At 48.4% G+C, this 22038-nt stretch overlaps 1 protein-coding gene across 10 annotated transcripts in view; it reads left to right on the forward strand.

Annotated features, from left to right (window-relative positions):
- The window catches only part of VRK3 (VRK serine/threonine kinase 3), a 37407-nt gene that overhangs the window by 6525 nt on the left and 8844 nt on the right, over window positions 1–22038 (forward strand). For 9 of the 10 annotated variants that reach the window (XR_012004590.1, XM_072770668.1, XM_072770705.1 and 6 more), the window contains exons 4-12: window positions 4093–4230; window positions 5159–5374; window positions 11231–11292; window positions 12796–12862; window positions 14259–14343; window positions 14588–14693; window positions 16203–16295; window positions 17769–17901; window positions 19078–19198. Coding sequence is in view for 9 of the 10 variants with exons in the window: in XM_072770668.1 (XP_072626769.1) it covers window positions 4093–4230; window positions 5159–5374; window positions 11231–11292; window positions 12796–12862; window positions 14259–14343; window positions 14588–14693; window positions 16203–16295; window positions 17769–17901; window positions 19078–19198 (1021 nt within the window). In the remaining variant the exon portion in view is untranslated. The remainder of the gene's footprint in view (window positions 1–4092; window positions 4231–5158; window positions 5375–11230; window positions 11293–12795; window positions 12863–14258; window positions 14344–14587; window positions 14694–16202; window positions 16296–17768; window positions 17902–19077; window positions 19199–22038) is intronic. The other variant, XM_072770745.1, reaches the window with a different exon arrangement.

Raw genomic sequence — 22038 nt, forward strand, 5'->3', positions numbered from 1 at the left:
AGGACCTTGCAGAGTTGGGTGCTGAGAAATCTCACTGACTGACTGAATGAAATAGCAGCAGTGGGTCCTGGCCAATGGAAAGCCTAAGCACAGATCCTGCTCTGATAAATCAAAATGAGCTTACTTGTCAGAAGGCCACAGAAGGAAGTCAACATGACATTCATTTTATCATTTGAGATTGCATTTGTCTGCAAGTAATAGAAAATGCTCTCTCAAGAGCTTAAAAAAAATGAACGAGTTTATTTTTTGTACTAAAAAAATCTGCAGGGGACAGTCCAGTGTAGGAAAGGTGTACCCAAAAAAAAAAAAAAAAAAAAAAGAAAGGTGTACCCATGATGACCCAGGTTGCTCCTGTCTTTCTGATAAGCTATCCTTAGCAGATGGGTTCCCCCCACCCATGCTTATTGCCATGAGTTTTCTTTAAAAAAAAAAAAAAAAAAAGATTTATTTATTTATTTATGATAGACATAGAGAGAGAGAGGCAGAGACACAGGAGGAGGGAGAAGCAGGCTCCATGCTGGGAGCCCGACGTGGGACTTGATCCCAGGACTCCAGGATTGCGCCCTGGGCCAAAGGCAGGCGCCAAGCCGCTGAGCCACCCAGGGATCCCCTTGCCATGAGTTTTCAAGATGACTCTTCATCTTCAATATTGGGTCTACATCCCAGACATATACCCAAAGTATTTACCTTAAACTGAGTTCAGAGCCTGAGGGTGGGGAGGGTTGTTGGTTTTATTTTTTAGTACTTATTTATTTCAGAAAGAAAGAGAGAGAGCAAGCAGGATGGGCAGAGAGAGAGAGAGAGAGGATCTCAAGCACACTCTGCTGATCATGGAGCCCAATGCAGAGCTCAATCTCATGACCCTAAGATCATGACCTGAGCTGAAACCAAAAGTTGGACACTGGGCAACATGGGTGGCTCAGTGGCTTAGCGCCACCTTCAGTCCCGGGTGTGGTCCTGGAGACCCGGGATCGGGTCCCACGTCAGGCTCCCTGCATGGAATGGAGCCTGCTTATCCCTCTGCCTGTGTCTGTGCCTCTGTGTGTGTGTGTGTGTATGTGTGTGTGTCTCATGAATAAATAAATAAAATTAAAAAAAAAAGTTGGACACTAACCAGCTGTGCCACCCAGGCACCCCAGAGCCTTATTTTTAACTATAGCCTTCTCTGTTGCCAACCTAGGACTCCATTAATTTATTCACTCACCCAGTCATCAGGCAACAAATACACATGTACCATCTACTGTGTAGTTAGTTGCTGCTTGTCCCAGGTAGGTATTAACATGACACGTACCTGGTTTCTGGTTTCTCAGAGCTTTTGGAAGCCAGTAGGGCAAACAGACATTGAATACAGAATTGCCAGGAAAGCATATGATAACAGAAGGAAAGTAGATAGACCATGGAACCCATGTGAGGGAACTTTGTTTCTGGGATCAAGGAAGGCCTCCCTAGTGGATTAACATTCAAGCTGAGACCAAGGGATGATAAAAGATGATAAGTGAAGAGTGGGGTAAAGGTGAGGGAGTCATAAGAGTTTCAGGCATTGGGACATGATAAAGGGAAAAGCCATGAAATGGGAGGAGCCATACATGTTGGAAAAATAAAGAAAGACATCTTGCCTGGGGCAGACACCCAAGGGCTATGTAGACCATGGGCAAGGAGTTCAGGAATCACTGATGTAGTGGGGAGCTGTGAAGGGTTTCTACCAAGTGGGAGATACAATATGATTTGCATAATAAAAAGACCTCTCTAGAAAGTGAGAAGTGGGGGTGCCTGGGTGGCTCAGTCAGTTAAACGCCCAACTCTTAGTTTCAGTTCAGACCATGATCTCAGGGTCGTGGGATCGAGCCCCACATCAGGCTCCACTCTACTCTGGGTGTAGAACCTGCTTAAGATTCTCTATCTCCCTCTCCCTCTGCCCCTCCCCCTGCTCACATGCACTCTATAGAGAGAGAGAAAGAAAGGAGGAGGAAAGTGGATCAGAGGTATGAAAACCAGTCAGGAGGCCATTCATTCCAACCAGGAACGAACCACATTAGCTAAGTTAGTGACAACTGAAAGATTTCTGCTTTTAGTAATATGGCAGACTAAATGATAGGCAAAAGCCCCTTATGGTTCAGCACACCACAAAATGCTGGATAAAATATGAAAAGTATCTTTTTTTGAAAAGTAGGGCTTAATGGTTCCTATCACTCTGAGTCCTGTTGATGGTGGTCCTGGACTATTTGCCAGTCACTGGTGGTTTCAAGCCTGTTTTTTTTTTTTAAGATTTTATTTATTTATTCATGAGAGATACACAGAGAGAGAGGCAGAGACATAGGCAGAGGGAGAAGCAGGCTGCATGCAGGAAACCTGATGTGGGATTTGATCCTGGGACCCCAGGATCATGCCTGAGCCAAAGGCAGACACTCAACCGCTGAGCCACCCGGGCATCCCAAGCCTGGGTTTTAGTGGAGCATAAGAGACAAAGCTTAGGGCCTGAGCCGTCCAAGAGATGAGATTGGAAAACTGAAAATTTGGGACTCTTCAGTGGGTAAACCAGAACAAAAAAATGTTCCGCGGAAAAGGTTGCTGAAGACATTTATTTGTCTGTCTCAGCCTCGATTGTGGGTGAAAGATGGAAGAATGTCCTCTCTGAGAATTCCTAACCAAGAACTCACATCCTTACCAGTTTGGGTCCAGAATTTATATGATCTGTGTAGCCTCCCATAAAAACCTACATGGGAAAGTTAGTATAGGGATCCCTGGGTGGCGCAGCGGTTTAGCGCCTGCCTTTGGCCCAGGGCGCGATCCTGGAGACCCGGTATTGAATCCCACGTCAGGCTCCCGGTGCATGGAGCCTGCCTGCTTCTCCCTCTGCCTGTGTCTCTGCCTCTCTCTCTCTCTCTGATGTGACTATCATAAATAAATAAAAATTTAAAAAAAAGGAAAGTTAGTATAAAGCAATGAGGTGTGGGTGCCCCTCCCCAGCAGAGGTGAGCCTTCTCTTGGGAAACACCCTTTAAAGACAGATGTTAGACAGGTGCCTGGATGGCTTGGTAAGTTTACTTTCTGCCTCTTGATTTCAGCTTAGGGCATAGTATCAGGGTCATGAGATGGAGGCCAGTATCGTGCTCTGTGCTAGGCATGGAGCCTGCTTAAGATTCTCTTTCTCCTTCTCCCTCTGCCTTAGATAATTCCCACAGGACCAGGAGCTCCTAATCAATCAAAAGACACCAGGAAAAGGCCACTGTCAGGATAAACAACAAACTATAGATTCATACCCACAATGACCAGAGACCTCAGTATTAACAGATGAGAATATGTCCAAAACACATTTAATATGTTTAAAGAAATAAGAGAAGAAATTAAAAAAATCTAATGAAGAAGCAGACATTAGTTAGAATTGAAAAGGAACCAAATCAATTTGAAAAGGAACCAAATAAGTCAATCGGAGAAGGACAAACATTATATGGTCTCATTCATTTGGGGAATATCAAAAATAGTGGAAGGGAATAAAGGAGAAAGGAGAAAAAATGAGTGGGAAATATCAGAAAGGGAGACAGAACATGAGAGACTCCTAGCTCTGGGAAACGAATAAGGGGTGGTGGAAAGGGAGATGGGCGGGGGGTGGGGGTGACTGGGTGATGGGCACTGGGGGGGGGCACTTGATGGGATGAGCATTGGGTGTTATGCTATATGTTGGCAAATTGAACTCCAATAAAAAAAAAGAAAAGGAACCAAATCAAACCTATAACGATAAACACAAACACCATCATGACAACCAGAAACTTGTTGGATGTTTTAACTGCTGACCAGACAAAGCTAAAAAGAGAATTAATGGATTGGAAGGTAGGTCTGAAGAAATTGCCTAGAAGAGAACAGAGTGACAAAGTGATAGAAGATACACAAGAGAGGCCAAGATCCAAGGAGGGAAAAAAATAACTGAAATGAAGGGACAGTTTGCTTAGATATTTAGATGACAAGAGAAGCAAGGCTTGGCTCCAGAGATCAGAGGGAAGAGAGTGGTCTAATCCACCCTCAGGGTTCCTGGTTTAGAGATTCCTGGAAAAAGCCTTTGTAACCGTAGTCTGCATCCGGTCTTCCTTCCTCTAGGCTCAAGGAGACAGAACAACACCAGTCCTGAAACCCCCTCCAAAAAAGTGAAATGGTCCAGCTCTGTCACCTCCCCCTCATCATCCCTCTTCTCAGATGGTGACAGTTCTGGGTCTGAAGATACCGTGAGACCCACAGGTGAGAGTTGGGGTCAACCTGGCCCAACTAGATGGGGAGAAGGCAGGCGTCAGACAGTCTGGGGCTTCATTCCCCTGCTCAGGCACCCCCTACCCTGCCTGGACCCTTGTCCTTTCTGCCCCACCTGCTGGACTGGGAGTCCTGCACAGGCAGGGACCAGGTAGACTCATCTGCATAGGCCTTGTGCCAGCCAGTTAGCATGGCAGTCTTGAGGACCATGTGCCCATCTCCTTCGCAGTAGACCCTTGGATCTAAAGCCTCAGCCCTTGGTGTCTTCCCTCAGTCCCTTGTCTTCCTCCAGGCCCCACAGCCTCTTGCCATTCTGTGCCTTGGGTGGATGGTGGGTGGGAGGAATGGAGTAGGTAATATCCTTTCCTGTGTTCATGTCTCTCTCCTCACCATGCCATCCCATTCTCTTGCCAACCTGGGAGCCTGTCAAGGGCAAGGCCTCTGTCTGACAAATTTCTGAACCTCCCTTGTACTCAGCACAAGGCCAGTCCTATTTCAGGATATTTGGGGTTGAATGTCGGGAATGTCTTTTTTTCCCCTTGATAAACTTCTGCTCATCCAAAAAGACCCAACCCAAATGTCCCCTCCTCCAGGAAGCCTCTCTTGACTTCTTGAGGCACTATCAGTCTCTTTCTCATATTCCTCTTTACTGCCCTGTTTCAGACTCAGTTCTGACCAGCTGTGTCCAGGGTAGACTCCCCCACCAAATTATGGGCTCCCAAGGGAAGGGCCCAGGTTTGACTCATGTCTGGATCTCCAGCTTTCACATACAAGGACCTGCTTATGAAAGGTTCCAAGAAGCATGTGTTGAATGAACAAATGAATAAATTAACAGTATGATGAGCATTGTCCTATTACCCACCTAACTTTTCTTTCCCGGATGCTGCTTTTTTCCTCTATTCTGACCATCCTCCCACAGGGTCCTGGAGTATATCCTCAACCCCCCAAAGTAGCCCACAGACAACCAAGCGAAGCCCACAGATGACCAGGCAAAGCCCTCAAACACTGAAGCGGAGCCAGGTGACTGCCTCGCTTGAGGCTTTACCCACGAGGACGGTAGTGACGGACAAGAGTGGGAGGCAATGGATCCTGGCATCCTTCCAGACCAGGGACAACCAGGGCATTCTTTATGAAGGTACGCCATCCACAGGTGGGCAGCCGCTGGGCTGGGCGGGGGTGTCTTCAAGCCAGGTCAGGGGGAGGATTCTGAGAATGGAAGTGGAAGCCACCTCCCCGGTGCAGACATGCCTCGAGACAGCTTTCTCTTAGAATTGGGACTGCCAAGCTACCCCTACCCATGGGAGCTGGGCAGGTAGAACAAATGTGTGCAGGAGCCTGAGTGTGAGCCATCGGGAATGGTGGGGATTGTGGCCAGCTGGAAAGCAGGCGCCCTGTGTAAAGAGGCACTCCATCTCCGCCTTTGTCATGTGCACGCCTGGTGTGGCTGAATGATAAGGATGAAGATGAAGGTTCTATCTATCTTGCAGAGGTAGCGTGGAATCCCTTTCCCCCAAAAAATTTGATTTGAATGTTGAGAGTGGAGAGGGAGGCTATGAACAACTAATTGCTCACTTAATTGAGGTCTCTGGGGGGAGCAGGCCTGAACCTTATTGAGGAGAGGAAGGAAAGGCACCTGGTGTGGGTTTTTATTTGGTTAAGGGATAAGGCGAGGGCTCCCATGATTTGCATCTCCCACCGACAGCAAAGAAGGGAGCCCCCACGCTTGCTCACCAGCCTGCCCAGGTGTGGGACCAGAGGCAGGATCCAGCTTAGAAGCTGGCATCATCAAGCTTTAAAGAATGGAGTCAGACACCTGTTACAATGAAGAAAAAAAAGAACTGGGGTGGAAGTGTTAGTATTAACGAACCTGATGTTTATCGAGTGCTTATTCAAGGCCACTCTGTGTTCTAAGCACTTTGTAGGAAGCTTTGTCTTTTTTTTTTTTTAATTGAGATAAAATTGGGGATCCCTGGGTGGCTCAGCGGTTTGGCGCCTGCCTTTGGCCCAGGGCACGATCCTGGAGTCCCGGGATCGAGTCCCACGTCAGGCTTCCGGCATGGAGCCTGCTTCTCCCTCCTCCTGTGTCTCTGACTTTCTCTCTCTCTCTCTCTCTATCATAAATAAATAAATAAACAAATCTTTAAAAAAATAATTGATATAAAATTTACAACATATGAAATTGATGATTTTAAAGTTGCGGTTCTAACAAAAAATAATAATAATAATAAAGTTGTGGTTCAATGGGCTATAGTCCATTCATGGTGCAGCTCTCACCTGTATCTCATTCCAGAACATTCCCATCACCCCTAAAGGAAGCCATGTGTGAAAGCACTCACTCTGCATCCCCCTCTTCCCAGCCCTGGGCAACCACTAATCTGCTGTCTCTCTAGATTTCTCTATCGTGGACGTTTCAGATTTTGTGTCTCTCTTTCCCTCCACATGATGTTTACAAGGTCCATCCACATCAGAGCATGTGTCAGGACTTCTTGTGGCAGAGTAATACTCCCGGGTGTATGTGTATCATGTTTGGCTTCTCCATTTACCAATAAGTGGGGGTGTGGATTGTTTCCACTTTGGGCCATGATGACTAGTGCTGCTGTGAACATCTGTGTTTCCATGTGGCCATGTATTTGCTTTGTACTTCCTAACTCGTGGTGGATGTCCACATTGTACTCGATGAGGAAAACGAATCCCAGAGTTGTTAATAACTAGCCAGAGATCTGGCTCCAGAGGTCTTCCAAGTATTCAGGAAGAGCCAGAAATCTGGAGTTTGATCGGAAGCCTCTGATTTGGAAGTGTCAGCGGGACCACTGTAAGAGAGGTGGCAGCAGGACTGGTGAGGGCCGTGGAATGCGGAGCAGCATTACCCACAGGCATGTCACCTTTCTCCTTGGCCAGTTTGCCTCAGTCAAGAAGTGGTGGGGTTTTATGTCCTGTAGTTAAAAACAATCACAGTGAAACAACAGCAGCCAGAATTGCAATCTTTTTTTTTTTAATAGCCGCTGATGGTCTTAGCCACTCTGTACCCTGTCCTAAATTCACACCACCAGTCGGCTCATCTTATCCCTTAGTCCTACAGTGCTATAAGTGGGCACTCTTCCTTGTCAGTTCCCAAGTTACAACGTCATCCTCCCTGTCTCCTGGGAACAATTTGGGAGAACCAGTAGATGCCACTAGAAAAGCTACTAAATAGCTTTAGTATGCTAGTCGCACCTCCTCCCCTCATCATGACAACCAAAACTACCTCCAGACACTGCCAGATGCCCACTGGTTGTGATTAAGAACCACTGAGTCAGGGCATCCCAAACATGCCTCCAGCTAGGGAGAGACTCCATCAGTTGGTAACTGTCAGGCGGAAGTGCTATTATTTTTTTTTTTTTAAGATTTATTAGTTTATTTGAGAGAGAGAGAGCACAAGCTGGGGAAGGGCAGATGAAGAGGGAGAAAGGGAATTTCAAGCAGACTCCCTGCTGAGCGTGGAGCCTGAAGCAGGGCTCAACCCCATGACCCTGAGACCTCAACCTGAGCTGAAACCAAGAGTCAGATGCTCAACTGACTGAGCCACCCAGGTACCCCAGCGCTACGATTTTATTAGGCACCTTTCAAACCAGGCCCACAACAAAGAGGTTGGGGTAGAGATGGGCATGCGAAGCTAAGGTGGGGCATAGGCAAAGGCGTAGAGGCTAGAAACCCAGGAACGGGAGTGGGAAACATCAGGACCCTGGCATTGCTGGCAGTGAGAAGGGGCCATGGGGTGCCTGGGTCCCCAGCAAACTCTCCCCAACCTGGAGAGGTGGGAGAGTGCAGCCAGACCTCATGGGCTATCTTCCTGCCTCTGCTGACAGCTAGTTATCTGACCTGTTCAAGCGATGTTGTGACCTTGTACCTCATTTTCCTCATCTGCAGAATGGGACAGTAATACTACCGACCTCACAGGGTTGTTGTGGGGAAAATTACATAGGTAGAAGAAAGCATGGGAAAGTAGCCAGCACAGTATAAGTGCTTCCTGTCACCATTCTGGTTATGATGGATCCCAGAGCAGCGTCTTTGCTCTGGATTCAGCATCACCCGTCTTCTGGCAGTTTGCGGGCTTCCACCTGCTTGGCTGCTACACCCTTGTCTGCATTTGGAGCATGTAGGGACTCTCCATGTAGAGGTCTGCATCAGACAGGTGTCTCCTGGATACCAGAGTCTGGAGCTGAGGTTGGTAGCTGGGCTCTGCAGGAGCCATTGACCAACCCCATTCCCCTTTCTGGGCCTCTGTTGGCTCCTCTCTGTGATGGGAATTCCCCAGCTGGCTCCCCAGGCTATTCGCAGGAGGGCCAAAAGGAGGAGTGGAAGAGAAAAGCCCTTCATAATCTGCAGAGTAGTACGGGAGATCATGTTTAAATTGCCAGCTGTGGGACACCTGAGTGGCTCAGTGGTTGAGTGTCTGCCTTCAGCCCGGGGCATGATCCTGGAGATCCAGGATCGAGTCCCACATCGGGCTCCCTGCATGGAACCTGCTTCTCTCTATGCCTGTCTCTGCCTCTGTGTGTGTCTCTCATGAATAAATAAATAAAATTTAAAAAAATAAAATTGCCAGCTGTTCCTGCCTGGTTCTGAGCGGCAGGAATATACCTGTCATCCGCCCTTGTGGGAACCCTGTGAGCTGGGTAGTGTTTGTATGTGTGAGAGGTGCCACAGTCAGCTCTAGACACTTGTTGATGATCTCTCCAAACCCCCTTCTCACAGCTGGACAGAGGACCCCTCTGTCCCCTGAGGTCTGAGCCTTTCACACATTTCCCTCTCTTAGGCTTGGCTCAGGTCACCCTTGGTCCTGAATCTGTTAACCCTGGATTCCTACCCTGCTCCAGCTAGAGCTTCTTGAGCACAAGGATGGCTCACCTCCCTGTCCCTCAGCTTCTTAGACAATACCAACCTGGATGTTAAGGGGTAGGAAAAAGGAGAAAAAGGAGGGAGGACTGAGAGAGCCGAGCCAAGGGGATGGACTACAGTGTTTCAGTTCATGGGCTCTGGATAAGCAAGGCAAAGGCAGCTCTGCCACTTACTGGCTGTGGGCCCTTGTGTCAATTATGATATTTTAAGACCTCTCACATGTTGAGCACTCCCAGTGAGCCCGGCTTTGTGCTCGGCCCTGGGGCTGGGTGGGTTTATTGAGTGATGTGTATGCAGGAAGAAACTAGTTCTAGCTATAATGCCTGCTGAGCTACTACGATGATCATTCCTGCTGGCCCATCTGAACCCTTGTGTCCAGTCCCAGGGGCGGACTTCATCACTGCTGTCTCACAGGTGTGGGAGCAGAGACCCAGAGAGGTCTAGCACCTCATGCAAAGTCACACAGAGAGTTGGTGGCCCAGTGGATTCTCCCTCCTGTATCCCTTGGCCTGTCTGAACCTTTGCTCTCATCTCCTTGGGCAGGTGGTGCTAACAGCAACAGCAGTAATAATAACATTGCAGTAGACCTTCCCAGGGCTGTCATGAGCATTAAAGGAAAAGCCATGTGTGTAAAGCCCACACTTAGCACCAGGTTGTTTATTTGTTTTTTTAAGATCTTTTTTATTTATTTGAGATAAAGTGTGAATGAGAGAAAGAAAGTGAGAGAGCATGAGCAGGGAAAGGGGCAGAGGGGCACCTGGGTAGCTCAGTGGTTGGGCATCTGCCTTCGGCTCAGGTCATGATCCCAGGGTCCTGGGATCAAGTCCCGCATCGGGCTCCCTGTGAGGAGCCTGCTTCTCCCTCTGCCTATGTCTCTGCCTCTCTCTGTGTGTCTCCCATGAATAAATAAATAAAATCTTAAAAAAAAAAAGAGGGAGAAGGGGTATCAGACTCCCTGCTGAATGGGGTGCCTGATCTGGGACTCAATCCGAGGACCCTGGGATCATGACCTGAGCTGAAGACAGACACTTAACTGACTGAGCCACCCAGGTGACTTTAGCATGAAGTTTGTAACTGAGCAGAAAGGGACAAACATGCAGGTGTTTACAAGGTAGAGGGGAGGAAGGAAGCAAGTGGTGGGTGCAGCCCCGCAATAGCCTCAGCTGGCCCCATGGGGGCTCTGGGGTGGAAGTGGTCTTCCAGCATGGTTGTGTCAGGCCAACACAGCTGGGCCTTTATATCCTCCTTGATCACCAATGGATATGGGCTGCCCCAGAATTGCAGCTGAGGGGATCCCTGAGGGGCTGAAGGCTACCTGTGACAGCGCTCCCCCGGTGGCAAGTCCTTTATCACAGGGGGGATCTGCATCCATCACACGGTGGTCACCCAAACATGTAGACGAATGCAAATAGCTGATGTGTTGGGGGTCCTCAGGACCATTCCACCAGGCTCAGTTATTCACAAGAAAGACCTACAGGCCTCAGCGTGTACTTGTTCTCATGCCATGACTCGCTACAGCAGAAGGACACAGCACAGGCAAAGGAGGGAAAGACACAGAAAGTCCAGGGGAACATAAACTTCCAAGAGTCCTCTCCCCGTGGAGTCACAGGGAGATGCAGGATGTACAAGAAATGACAACAGGTGTGAAATGTCATCTACCAAGGCCATTTCTGAAAGACTCAGCAGCTAGGGTTTCTCCTGGGAGCTGATGACATAGGCACACTCTGCCTGGAACATACCAACATTCTAGACACCCAGAAGGAAAGCAGCTGTTCAGCATAAGAGTTTGGGCACTGGGGGCCTCTCTTACTCCTAGAGAATGCTGGCACCCTCCGCAAATCCAGGTTCCCAGACACCAGTCACAGACCACCCTTGCAAGCAAGCCTTCTCAAGGAGAGAAGTCAGGCATTCTTGTTAATAACCCTTTTTATGTAGCTGAATATTAATAAGAAAAAAAAAGAACCTATTCGGAAATAGGAAGGAAGGAATTCTGAAAGCCCTGAGGTCGAGTATTCTCTGACCCTGCCAGAGAAGCAGAAGTGCTGGGATTTTGAGGCCTGTGACTCTCACCTTCCCTGTAGATTATAACCTTGCTCATTTTGTCCACTCACAGCTGAGTCTATCTCCACCGTCGCCTGCAAGTCAAGTCAGAAACAGAGATTCTCGCTTAAACTCGTGAGTGTCCCTTGGGACAGTGCCAAGAGGGGGAGGGCCCGGGGCTTGGGCACCACTGACCTCCAAGTCCCTGTGAGGACTGGCGTAGGCAGGAGAGCTCGGCCTGGGCCTGCAAGGGGGTCCATGCCCTTGGGCGGGGCACATCTCTCTCCAGCCTCAGCTTCTTTATCAGAGGGGGCCTGGGAAGCTGCAGTGAGGTCTGCCCTGAATCCTGGTTCTGGTGCTGTCTGGTTGTGCAGTCCGGGCAAGTGCCTTCCCCCCTGGGGCAGAGTTTCCTCATCTGTGTGAGGGAACCACTAATAGCCATAGTGTGTGGCCCCCTTGCCCACTACCTGTCTGTGTCCTGTGTTTATTGAGCACCCACTGTATATCACTGTGCTGGGTATTGGGGTCCATCAGACAAGCAATCAGAAGGGGGGTCCCTGTGAAATCACACACAACCCTAGCATGCAGGAAACATGCACTCGAGGGGGGCCCAAAAGGGAAAAACAAGCCAAGAAAGTGAGAGCAACCAAGGCGGATGAGTCGTGTTCTTCAGCACAGAGGAAGAGCCCAATGAAAGGATATTGTCCTGGTTAGTAGCCTCATCATCATTATCCCTAAGAGCCGAACTGATGGATGACTTTTATTTTCTTCTCTTCATTTATTCACATTTGCTCACCCCTAGAAAACAGGGCAGCCAGTCCCAGTGCCCTTCCCTAGCTCTAGACAGAGGCCATGCAAGTGGGCTCCAGAGCCAGGCTCACAGATGAGTAATAGCACCTGCTTGTTGAGAGTCTGCTCCATGCCCGTGCTGGGCTAGGAGTCTCACAAGCAAGCCTGTGAGAAACTCTGTTCTCCCATTTAACATATGAGAAAATGGGGACTTGATCACTTGCCCAGAGACACCCAGCATGCAGGTGGCTTTGTTTACTGCTGTATCGCCAGTGCCGGTAGAATGCTCAGCACATAATAGGTGCTTTATAGGAAGAAGGAATGAATGGCAGAGCTGAGATTCAAACCTAGCTCTTTAGCCCAGTGCTCTTAAGAAGCCAGCTGTACTAGTCGTATATAAACTCCATTTCAGGGGCTGAGGTGGCTGCCCCAGCTCCTACCATGTCTTCTACATTCCAGCCACCTGGAACAGAAGAGGAAAGGGAGAGCCTGCCCAGCCCTTTGAGGGCATAATCTGGAAGTTGCTCACATCTCTTCTGCTTACATCTGTGGGCCAGAAATTGGCGATAGGGTCATTCCTCGCCACAAGAGAGGCTGGGAAATGTAGTTTTTAGCTGAAGGCCACATGTCTAGGGAAATTTGTGAATCCTCTCATAAAGGAAGAGGAATCTGGGTAGTGGGAGATCATGTGGTCACATGAAGCACCCTAGGGGATTTGGTTATGATGTGGGGGTCATGGTGGTGGTTGCTGGCACTAACCCGGGGTGATGCATGGCCAGTGATGTCCTGGAAGCCCTTGCCAAAGAGCTTCCACTGTGACAGCCTTCTCCCCCTGCCGTTCCCGACTAGGATGCCAAGGATGGGCGCCTGTTCAATGAGCAGAACTTCTTCCAGCGGGCCGCCAAGCCTTTGCAAGGTATTTTGCAGGGAAATGGGCAAAGGGAAGAGAGTTAGGGATACTAGCTTGGCCAGAACAACTAGCTTGCCTCTGAAGGTGTGAGAAATATGGGCATGATATCACAGGCCCAGAGGTATGTGCCCTGTCACCCGTTGGGCCTCAGGCCTCAGAGGACAGACAACAGGGGTGGAGGCTGGTTATATGTACCAGCTCTGGAGAGCCAAGTGTTAAATTTTCAGAAGGACTGCAAGGCAGTTGCTAAACAGTCATTATTTAAGATTAATTCCATCGGGGATCCCTGGGTGGCTCAATGGTTTAGCACCTGCCTTCGGGCCAGGGCGTGATCCTGGAGTCCCGGGATCAAGTTCCAGGATCGAGTCCCGTGTCAGGCTTCCTTCATGGAGCCTGCTTCTCCCTCTGCCTATGTCTCTGCCTCTCTCTGTGTGTGTCTCTCATGAATAAATAAATAAATAAATCTTTAAAAAAATAAAAATAAAATTAATTCCATCAACTTATAATCAAGTAGATTAAGAAAAATAATGAATATTTAAGTACTCAAAACATCACTTCCTTTTTTAACATTTTTAAAAGATTTTATTTATTTGAGAGAGAAAGAGCAAGAGACAGCAGGGAGAAGAGGGAGAAGCAGGCTCCCCACTGAACAGGGAGCCTGACTCAGGGCTTGATCCAAGGACCTGGGGGCCATGCCCTGAGCCAAAGGCAGACACCGAACTGACTGAGCCCCCCACACACCCCAAACTCATCACTTCCTAATTGTTTGTTTAGATACATACCAGCCGGCAGGCCATCTGGAACACAGACCTCATCCTTGCTTACATCCATTGTATGTTTGGTGAAAATACTATATGATGATGCGCTGGCATCTCTTCCAGCTCCACACTCTGTGATATAGGATCAGTGGCCTGAAATGGACTATGGTGGGAAGTATTGTTACCACAAAAATTGGCAAACCCTACCAATCAGGGCTATTTTCCCCTGGACAGATGGCCATTAAACTTTTATGAGCATGCCACTGGATCTGTTCCATCCAACTGAGACCCAGGAAGAGGGCACAGACCTCTAGTGATACCATGCCCAGTTGAGACATTTCCTGATCTTACTAGTTATACATGTGAATTCAGAGGTCCCTCTGTTCTTATCCCTTCCGCTCCAGATTTGTATATGCTTTCAGCCTTGTTCACCCCCCGTCACCTGCAGATAAAGATTACAGGCAGAGGTCAATGAGGAGTGCTCTGTCACCACCCTGCTGTCACCCGCCTACAGAAGTGGTGTCTCCATCTGGGAGACTAAGGGTCTGACCTGGGCTCAGGCACACTCTGCTTCTGCTCTGAGAATGGGCTATGGGCCCCAGGACCAGCTTGGCTCTAACCTCTCACTTCCCTGCCTCCCACAGTGAACAAGTGGAAGAAGCTGAACTCAGTCCCCCTCCTGGCCATCCCCACCTGTGTTGGTTTTGGCATTCACCAGGACAAATACAGGTGATTTCATTCACTTGCCAGCCACCTGGCTGGTCTCTTTCTTTCTCTCCCTGTCACATGGCCATTCACTTGCTTCCCTCTCCCCAGCTTTGAGCCAGGCAGATCCCCTAATGATCAAGAACCCTTGATCTCGCTCAGGGCCAGGACCTTGTAGCCCCCCAGCCAGAGTCCATCCATGCTGGCCTGTATCCTGCCTCCTCCCCTGGTCATCTCTCCCACCTCCTGGGACACTTCTATCTTCCAGGTTCCTGGTGTTTCCCATCCTGGGGAGGAGCCTTCAGTCGGCCCTGGATGACAGCCCAAAGCATGTTATGTCAGTGAGGTGTGTGTTCCAGATGGCCTGCCGGCTGGTATGTACCCAAAAGTTGCTGGCTCCCGTCCAGGGAATGGCACACTGGGTCCCAGATTCTCAATTGGCTTGTTCATTGACACATTCAGCCCCTGCCTCCCTCTGCTGGACACTGGGGGCTGGCATTTGACCGGAACAGGTGAACACAAGGCCATTAGAACCAAAGTGACAAGTATTTGCATGTGGGAGTTGGGGGAAGGGGCCCCAGCCTCAAAATGAGGGCCTCCATCGGGCTTTCTGGTGGAGTTTGTTTCTAAACTATGAGTGAGAAATAGCAGGGTGTTGGGATGCCTGGGTAGCTCAGCGGTTAAGCATCTGCCTTTGGCTCGGGGCATGATCCTGGAATCCAGTGATCGAGTCCCTCATCGGGCTCCCTGCATGAAGCCTGCTTCTCCTCCCTCTGCCTATGTCTCTGCCTCTATGTGTCTCTCATGAATAAATAAATAAAATATTTTAAAAGAAGAAAAAAAGAAATAGCAGGATGCTGGGTGGGATGGGAGTGGAGATACATGGGGAAAATATTCCAGGCCAAGGATACAGTGTAAGCTAAGACTTGTATAGGAGAGGGGGCCTGAGGCATTTGTTCATTGATTTATTCTCTCACTCATTCATCCCTTCATTAAATATTTATCAAATTGCTGCTGGGTATCAGACACTGTCCCCGGTGCTGGGAGTAACACAGACATGGTTTTTACATCTAGTGGGAGAGGGTGATACTAAATTTAACAGTTTCACAAGCTATGAAAGTTTCCTGAAGGGCAGCCCTGGTGGCTCCGTGGTTTAGCGCCGCCTTCAGCCCAGGGCCTGATCCTGGAGACCCAGGATCAAGTCCCACGTCAGGCTCCCTGCATGGAGCCTGCTTCTCCCTCGGCCTGTGTCTCTGTCTCTGTCTCTGTCTCTCTCTCTCTCTCTCTCTCTCTCTCTTTCTCTTTGTGTGTGTGTGTCTCCCATGAATAAATAAATAAATAATCTTAAAAAAAAAAGTTTCCTGAATAGAAGTGTGAAGTGTCCCTCTACTATGATGGAGGATACAAGGACCCAATTGAAATTGCTGGAGAGATGGAAGTGGCCGGTCAGCGACCTATTAGGTTTATCCCCAAAGCTTCTGTGCTAAGGACGTCTGCTGTGGGACATGCGTGACGGAAAGGGTTAGGTCGTATTGGGTTGGAAAGGTCAGTAGTGACCAGATTGCACAGAACACCAAGCTGAGGATCTGGAACTCTGTCCTGAGGGCAGTAAGGAGCTATGGGAGGATTGGGAGCAAAAGAGGGGCAGGGTCAGCTCTGGATACAGATAGACCCTGTGGGCCACATGGGGATGGGCTGGAGGGGGTGATAAGGAGGCCGGGTGAGGTTGGCATGAGAGGACAGGCCTGAGGAGATGAGCAATCTTCAATCACAAGTAGTGCCTCCTGACCTCAGGCCTAACTGGAGGTTCCTTCACCAGGCTTTGCCTCAGAGTCTCTTTGTATTCATTATGCTACTCATGGAGATGCTGCTTTCTCCCCCAGCTGGATGCCCTGGAGTTCCTCCATGAGAATGAATATGTCCATGGAAATGTGACAGCTGAGAACATCTTTGTGAATCCAGAGGATCTGAGCCAGGTAATAGGGGCTCTCTGGGCTCAGGATCTCATCCACCTCAAAATCTACATGTATTTCACAAAGCTTACTTCAGGTAAAGAATCACTGTCCATCATATATAAAGGGCTCCTTTGAATAAATAAGAAGAGATAAGCAACTTAGTAGAAAAATGGACAAAGGATGGGAAAAGCAGTTCATAGAAAAAGAAATCCACAGGTCAGTTAAATATGTTAAAAGATGCTCAGTCTCCCTAACTAATACAGTAATCATAGAAATGAAAATTAAAACTTCCTGTTTTAGGGATGGGCAAAACTTAAAAAGAATGGTATCTGTTGCTGATAAGGATGTAAGGAAACAGAAATTCTTTATATGCTGTTGGAAGTGTGAATTGGCCAACCTTTCTGGAAGGTAATTTGGATATAGCAGTCAAAATTTTAAATGTATATATATATATTTTTTTGATCCACCAGTTCCTCTTTTAGGAATGTGTCCTATCCATATATTCACAGGAATGTGGAAAGATGTATGTACAAAATGCTTCTGACAGCATTGATTGTAATACTCAAATGGGAAAACCTTAAACTACTGGTAGGATACTGATTAAATAGCGTTTTGAAGTAATTCTAATTACTTTTTCAGTTGCAAATAGGAGAAACCCAATTTAACATGGCTTTTAAAAAAATGTTTAAGGGGGTGTTGCAAATTATTGGCCCATTGAGTGGAAAAATGCAGAACTTCATTGGCTTCAGACAGGGCTGAACCAGTCTATCTGGCTCCAAATTTTAATGCCTGGAACCACTATTAAAGTGCAGGGGCCCTTGGGGCACTTGAGTGGCTCAGTAAGTAAAACTACTGCCTTCCACTCATGTCATAATCCCAGGGTCCTGGGATTGAGCCCCGAGTTGGGCTCCCTGCTCAGTGGAGAATCGACTTCACCCTCTCCTTCTGGGCTCATTCTCTCCATCACTCTCTCTGTCTCTCTCTCAAATAAATAAATAAAATCTTTAAAAAACAAACAAACAAAAAAAGTGCAGGGGCCCCTGGCTGGCTCAGGCAGAAGAGCGTGCAACTCTTGATCTTTGGGGTTGAGTTCAAGCCACACGTTGAGTGTGGAGAGATTACTTTAAAAATAAATAAACTAAAAAAAAATAATTTAAAAAATAAGAATAAAAATAAATAAACTTTACAGTGCAAAAAACTAGGTACCCAGGAAGAGGTATAGTGTGATCCCTTTGTGAAAAACTTAGAGCCCCTTCTGCATCCATGTGTGTTTACCAGTTATTCAAAGAAAACTATTTGAAACAAGGCATAAGAAACGATTATTTGTGGTTACTTCTGAGTGGTGGGTTGTGGGCTGGGGGTGGTTGGTTTGGGTTCTTTGTACTTCACAGCCTTCTGTACTGTTTGGCATTCAGTTACTTCAAATTGCGCCCATGATTGAAATCTCTGGGTCCTAAGCTCCAAACTGTATGGCTTCTCCACATGTCCACACAGGTGATGCTGGCCGGCTATGGCTTCACCTTCCGCTATGCCCCCAGAGGCAAACATGTGGCATATGTGGAAGGCAGCAGGAGCCCACATGAGGGGGATCTCGAGTTCATTAGCCTTGACCTGCACAAGGGATGCGGTAAGAGTCCAGAGAAGGGATTCGGGGCCAAGGAGACACGCTTCTCACACAAGGGCAGCGCTAGGTTTTTGTAGCCACAGACAGAAAGTGGCCAGACACAGGAATCACACTAAGGGAGTTATAATAGGGATTCAGAACCATGAATAGCCTGCATTAGGGAGTTGTAGGGCAGCCATTCAGCACCAAGGACCATTCAGCAAGCGGCTGGACACAAGGAGGTTCCACATGTCCAGGGGTTCAGATCCAAGATCTGGTTTAGACTTGGAACTTGAGAGTTGCCCAGTGACTCCAGAGAGTCATTCAGGAGAGGCTGTCAAGGAGACAACTAGCTATCCATGTCTGGAGCACAGGAATAAGTCTGGACAGAGAACCACATATCAGCAGTATCTCAGGACTTGTCAGCTGAAGCTCTGGGAGAGGAATGAGATTATCCAAAGAAAGTGTACAGAGTAAGAAGAGAGTACTTTGAGGAGAAGATTCCTTGAGATCTCAGCCTCTCCTTCCCAAATCCTTTGATAGCATGGCCATCCACATACCTACCCATGTCCTCCCACCAGACTGAGCTCCCACAGGGAAGGGGTGGCCTGGCACCTGTGCCTCCAGCATCAAGTGGTGGAAGTTCTGGTACAGTCAACTCTCAGTGCTGACTGAGAAGTTGAATGCATATACGAATTGTTGTCTAAATCATGTCATTCAGGAAGCATAAAAAAATAAAATCCCACAGTCTTCATTACCTTTTTCTATCTGGGCTCCTTCATGCCCTGCTCTGCCACCCCTGTTGCTCAGGTAATCCCACACCATACTCTGTCTCCATGAGACTGTCAAGGACAAGGACCCAACCAAACTCTTGTCTGGGATTTAAGAATGTGGAATGGGGCCTGGTGCACAGAGCTCTGAGAACTCAATGAATGAGTGCATGAATGAAAGACAAGTAGATGAGGGAGTAAACTAGTGAAAACAGGGATGTGGGCATGGCTGAGAGAGTGAACAAGAGTAATTGAGAGACTCGAGAACATAAGAGCAGGCAAATGAAAAGTGAATAAACAGGTGAGTGCCTGTGTGCTTGGATGGTTGAGTGCATGAGTGCATTAGGTCAGAGAGAGAAAGGAAGAGGGTGGATGTGTCAGTGAGTGGAGCATTCAGACTGAGCTGCCACCACCTGCCCTCCCTCACCAGGGCCCTCCCGCCGCAGTGACCTCCAGACCCTGGGCTACTGTTTGCTGAAGTGGCTCTACGGGATCCTGCCATGGACAAACTGCCTTCCCAACATCGAAGATATCATGAAGCTGAAAGAGAAGTGAGTCTTGGGGTCAGCAAAACCCAGCACTGGCCCGGCACCCTCGTAGGTGGGGCAGAAGCTCAGAACCCAGCAGGAAACAAAAAGGAGGGGGAGGCAGTGTCCAGCAGAGCCAAAGCCTTTGCAGTTCTCGGGCATGTCCTCTAGTATCCATTCCAGCAAACAAGCTCATGGGCTCTGGAGTCACACTGCCTGGGGTCAGGCTCCAACCCTGCCACTGCAGTGTGTTGGGAGGGAAGTCTAACTTCCACAGGCCTCAGTGTTCTCCATGGGATGAGATCTTATTAGCACCTACCTTAAGGTCTATGGAAGGTTTGGGGGAATAAGGTACACAGCACTCAGCACAGAGCCTGACCTGTAGAAAATACTCACCATGCACAGGACACCATGATTCATTCCTTCACAGACAAGTGGCCAGTGTGAGCAGTTAGGCCTGGGCCCTGCTTTAGCATGTGGCAACACCAGCCACCAGTGTCCACACTTCCTTTTCTGCCTTCTGCTTGTAAAACCACCAGATCCTGCTAGTTCTTGTTTAGATATTCAGCACCAAGGACAGCAGAAGAGTAGCTGAATGCAAAGAGACATTCAGTACCAAGGACAGCGAGCAGCGGGGCTGGGAAGGAAGTGCCCAGAGGCACTTTGCTCTTCAGCACCAAGGGCGGGAGACAGCCGGACACCACCACCACCACCACCACCACCCCCTCCAAAGCCCTGCAAGCCCAGAAGTTGGGATTCAAGATCTGGTGTAGCCTGGGGGCAGGGGTGAGAGTTTCCCAGGAGTCATCCAGGAGGTTCCATCTAGGAGGTGGTTAGCCATCCATGTCTGAAGTGCAGGAATGACGTCTAAAGAGACTCAGACCTCAATTGCTCTCTCAGGAGTTGTCAGCAGAAGCCCTGGGAGAGAATGGGATTATCCAGGGAAAGTGTGCCTGGTAGGAAAAGGGGAAACTCTAGGGAATGGCATCAAGTCCCTCATGCTGCTCAGTTCTCTATGCTGTGTCACTAGCTCATGTTGGGTAGGTCTCTCTCTCTCTCTCTTGTTCTGTTCTTTCCCTTTTATACCCCACCACCACCATTTTTTCTCAACCATGAACTCAATCTGTATTCTACTGATAATGTTTGCTTAAGTGTATCTGTATCCTGAACTTGTGCGGTGGTGGTGGCACTGTGTGCGTCTGACCTACATAAATTGTATTCTGCTCTAAATCTTAACTGTTTCTGGTGCTGTTTCACTCAGCACCATGTTCATCAACTTTAACTGCATCGTTGCACATGCATCAAGTTTACTGCTTCCAACTACTGCTTTTCAATGAGCTTATGTAGACACATCTGTGACCTTGGACAATCTCTGATGAGTGTATTTAATTTGCATAAATGGTACTGAGCTCTAACTTTCATTCTGTTTCCTGCTTCCTTTCACCCAGTGCTGTACTTTGTATCTTTCACTTCATTGCTAAGGTCACTGCCTCCAAATCCTGCTCCTGAATTTGTTTGGATGTATCTGGATCCATAGAAAATATGTGATATTGCAGCTGGGTGTGTATTTGATTGGCATAAATGGTACCATGCCATGAATCTCATCCTTCTTCAGGTATCTGCTCAGTTATCCCCTCCCCAGGTGACCTGCTTGTGGTGCTCAGAGGGAGAGATCTGTCCCAGTCACACTGGCCTGCTCATAATGACCTATTTGAGGCCAGCATTTATCATGCACTCATCTGTGCCAAGTACTGCACCCAGTGCTTCCTGTGTCATCCTCAGAACAACTCTGAGGTAAATGCTCTTATGATTGAGGCACAGAAAACCCAGGGAAACAGGCCAAGTCACACAGCTACTAAGTAGAGGTGCTTAGACTCACAGCCAGACCATTCGACTCCAGGGAAGGCTCTTTCATCTCAAAGCCAGGTGAGAGGCTTATCACAAACGGACTGGTGGCACTTGGATGCAGGCTTCCTTCACTCAACAGATACTTGTTGAATACTTTCTATGAACCACACTCTGTTCTCGTCCCTGGAGAGACAGAAATAACTGAGCCTAACATCCCTACCCTCTGGGAACTTATCTCCTAGTGGAGGTGACAGACAGTGAAGAGACAGAGTGAATGTCTCTTCAGAGCATGTCACAGGCCAGACTAGTTGGGACCGTTGAGTTGGAGACTCAGGTGTCCCCCAGGGTGACTGTCATGGTGCAGGCATGCACTGCTCCTTTAGATTTAATGGCTAGGCCAGGTTTCATGGCAATGGTGATAGATGACAATTGCCTTCCAGAAGGGCAGTGAGGCAAGGAGGATGTCTCACTTTGGCGCTGATACGCCCTTGATGTCTCTGCAGAAGGAGGGAGAGACACAAGGAGAGGGGCGCTTGGCTCCCAGGCTTCCACAGGCAACCTCTGCCTCAGAAGCCAGCCTCAGAACCCGCCAGAACATGAGCCCATTGCCCTATTTTCTCAGAATTGATTTTTGCACTTTGTAGTTTTTCCAGTAGCTTTCCATTTTTGAAATGAAGCCAGGTGAAAATGAGTCGCAGAATTGTTAACACCGGCAATAGGAGCATATGGCCCAATTGCTAAAGCATTATGTGTGACCAAAGCCTACAAACAGCTCCTTTATGCTCTTCTGTTGGGTTATGGACAAACCTGAGCTGCTCTTATGAGGAGATCCCAAAACACAGTAGATCAAATGAGGTAGATGTTTACTTACCACTCAGGAACAGTGCCTTGGCCCCTCCAACATGCATATATCCTCCTATGGTGCTAGCTCTGCTGGCCCCATCTCTCGTTGCTTCTGAAGGGCAGGACTGGGGATGACATGCATCTCTTGGTCACATAGCTACCCCGGGCTGCAG

Source organism: Canis lupus, chromosome 1 (assembly GCF_048164855.1).
Source record: "Canis lupus baileyi chromosome 1, mCanLup2.hap1, whole genome shotgun sequence".
NCBI classification, from domain to species: Eukaryota; Metazoa; Chordata; class Mammalia; order Carnivora; family Canidae; genus Canis; species Canis lupus.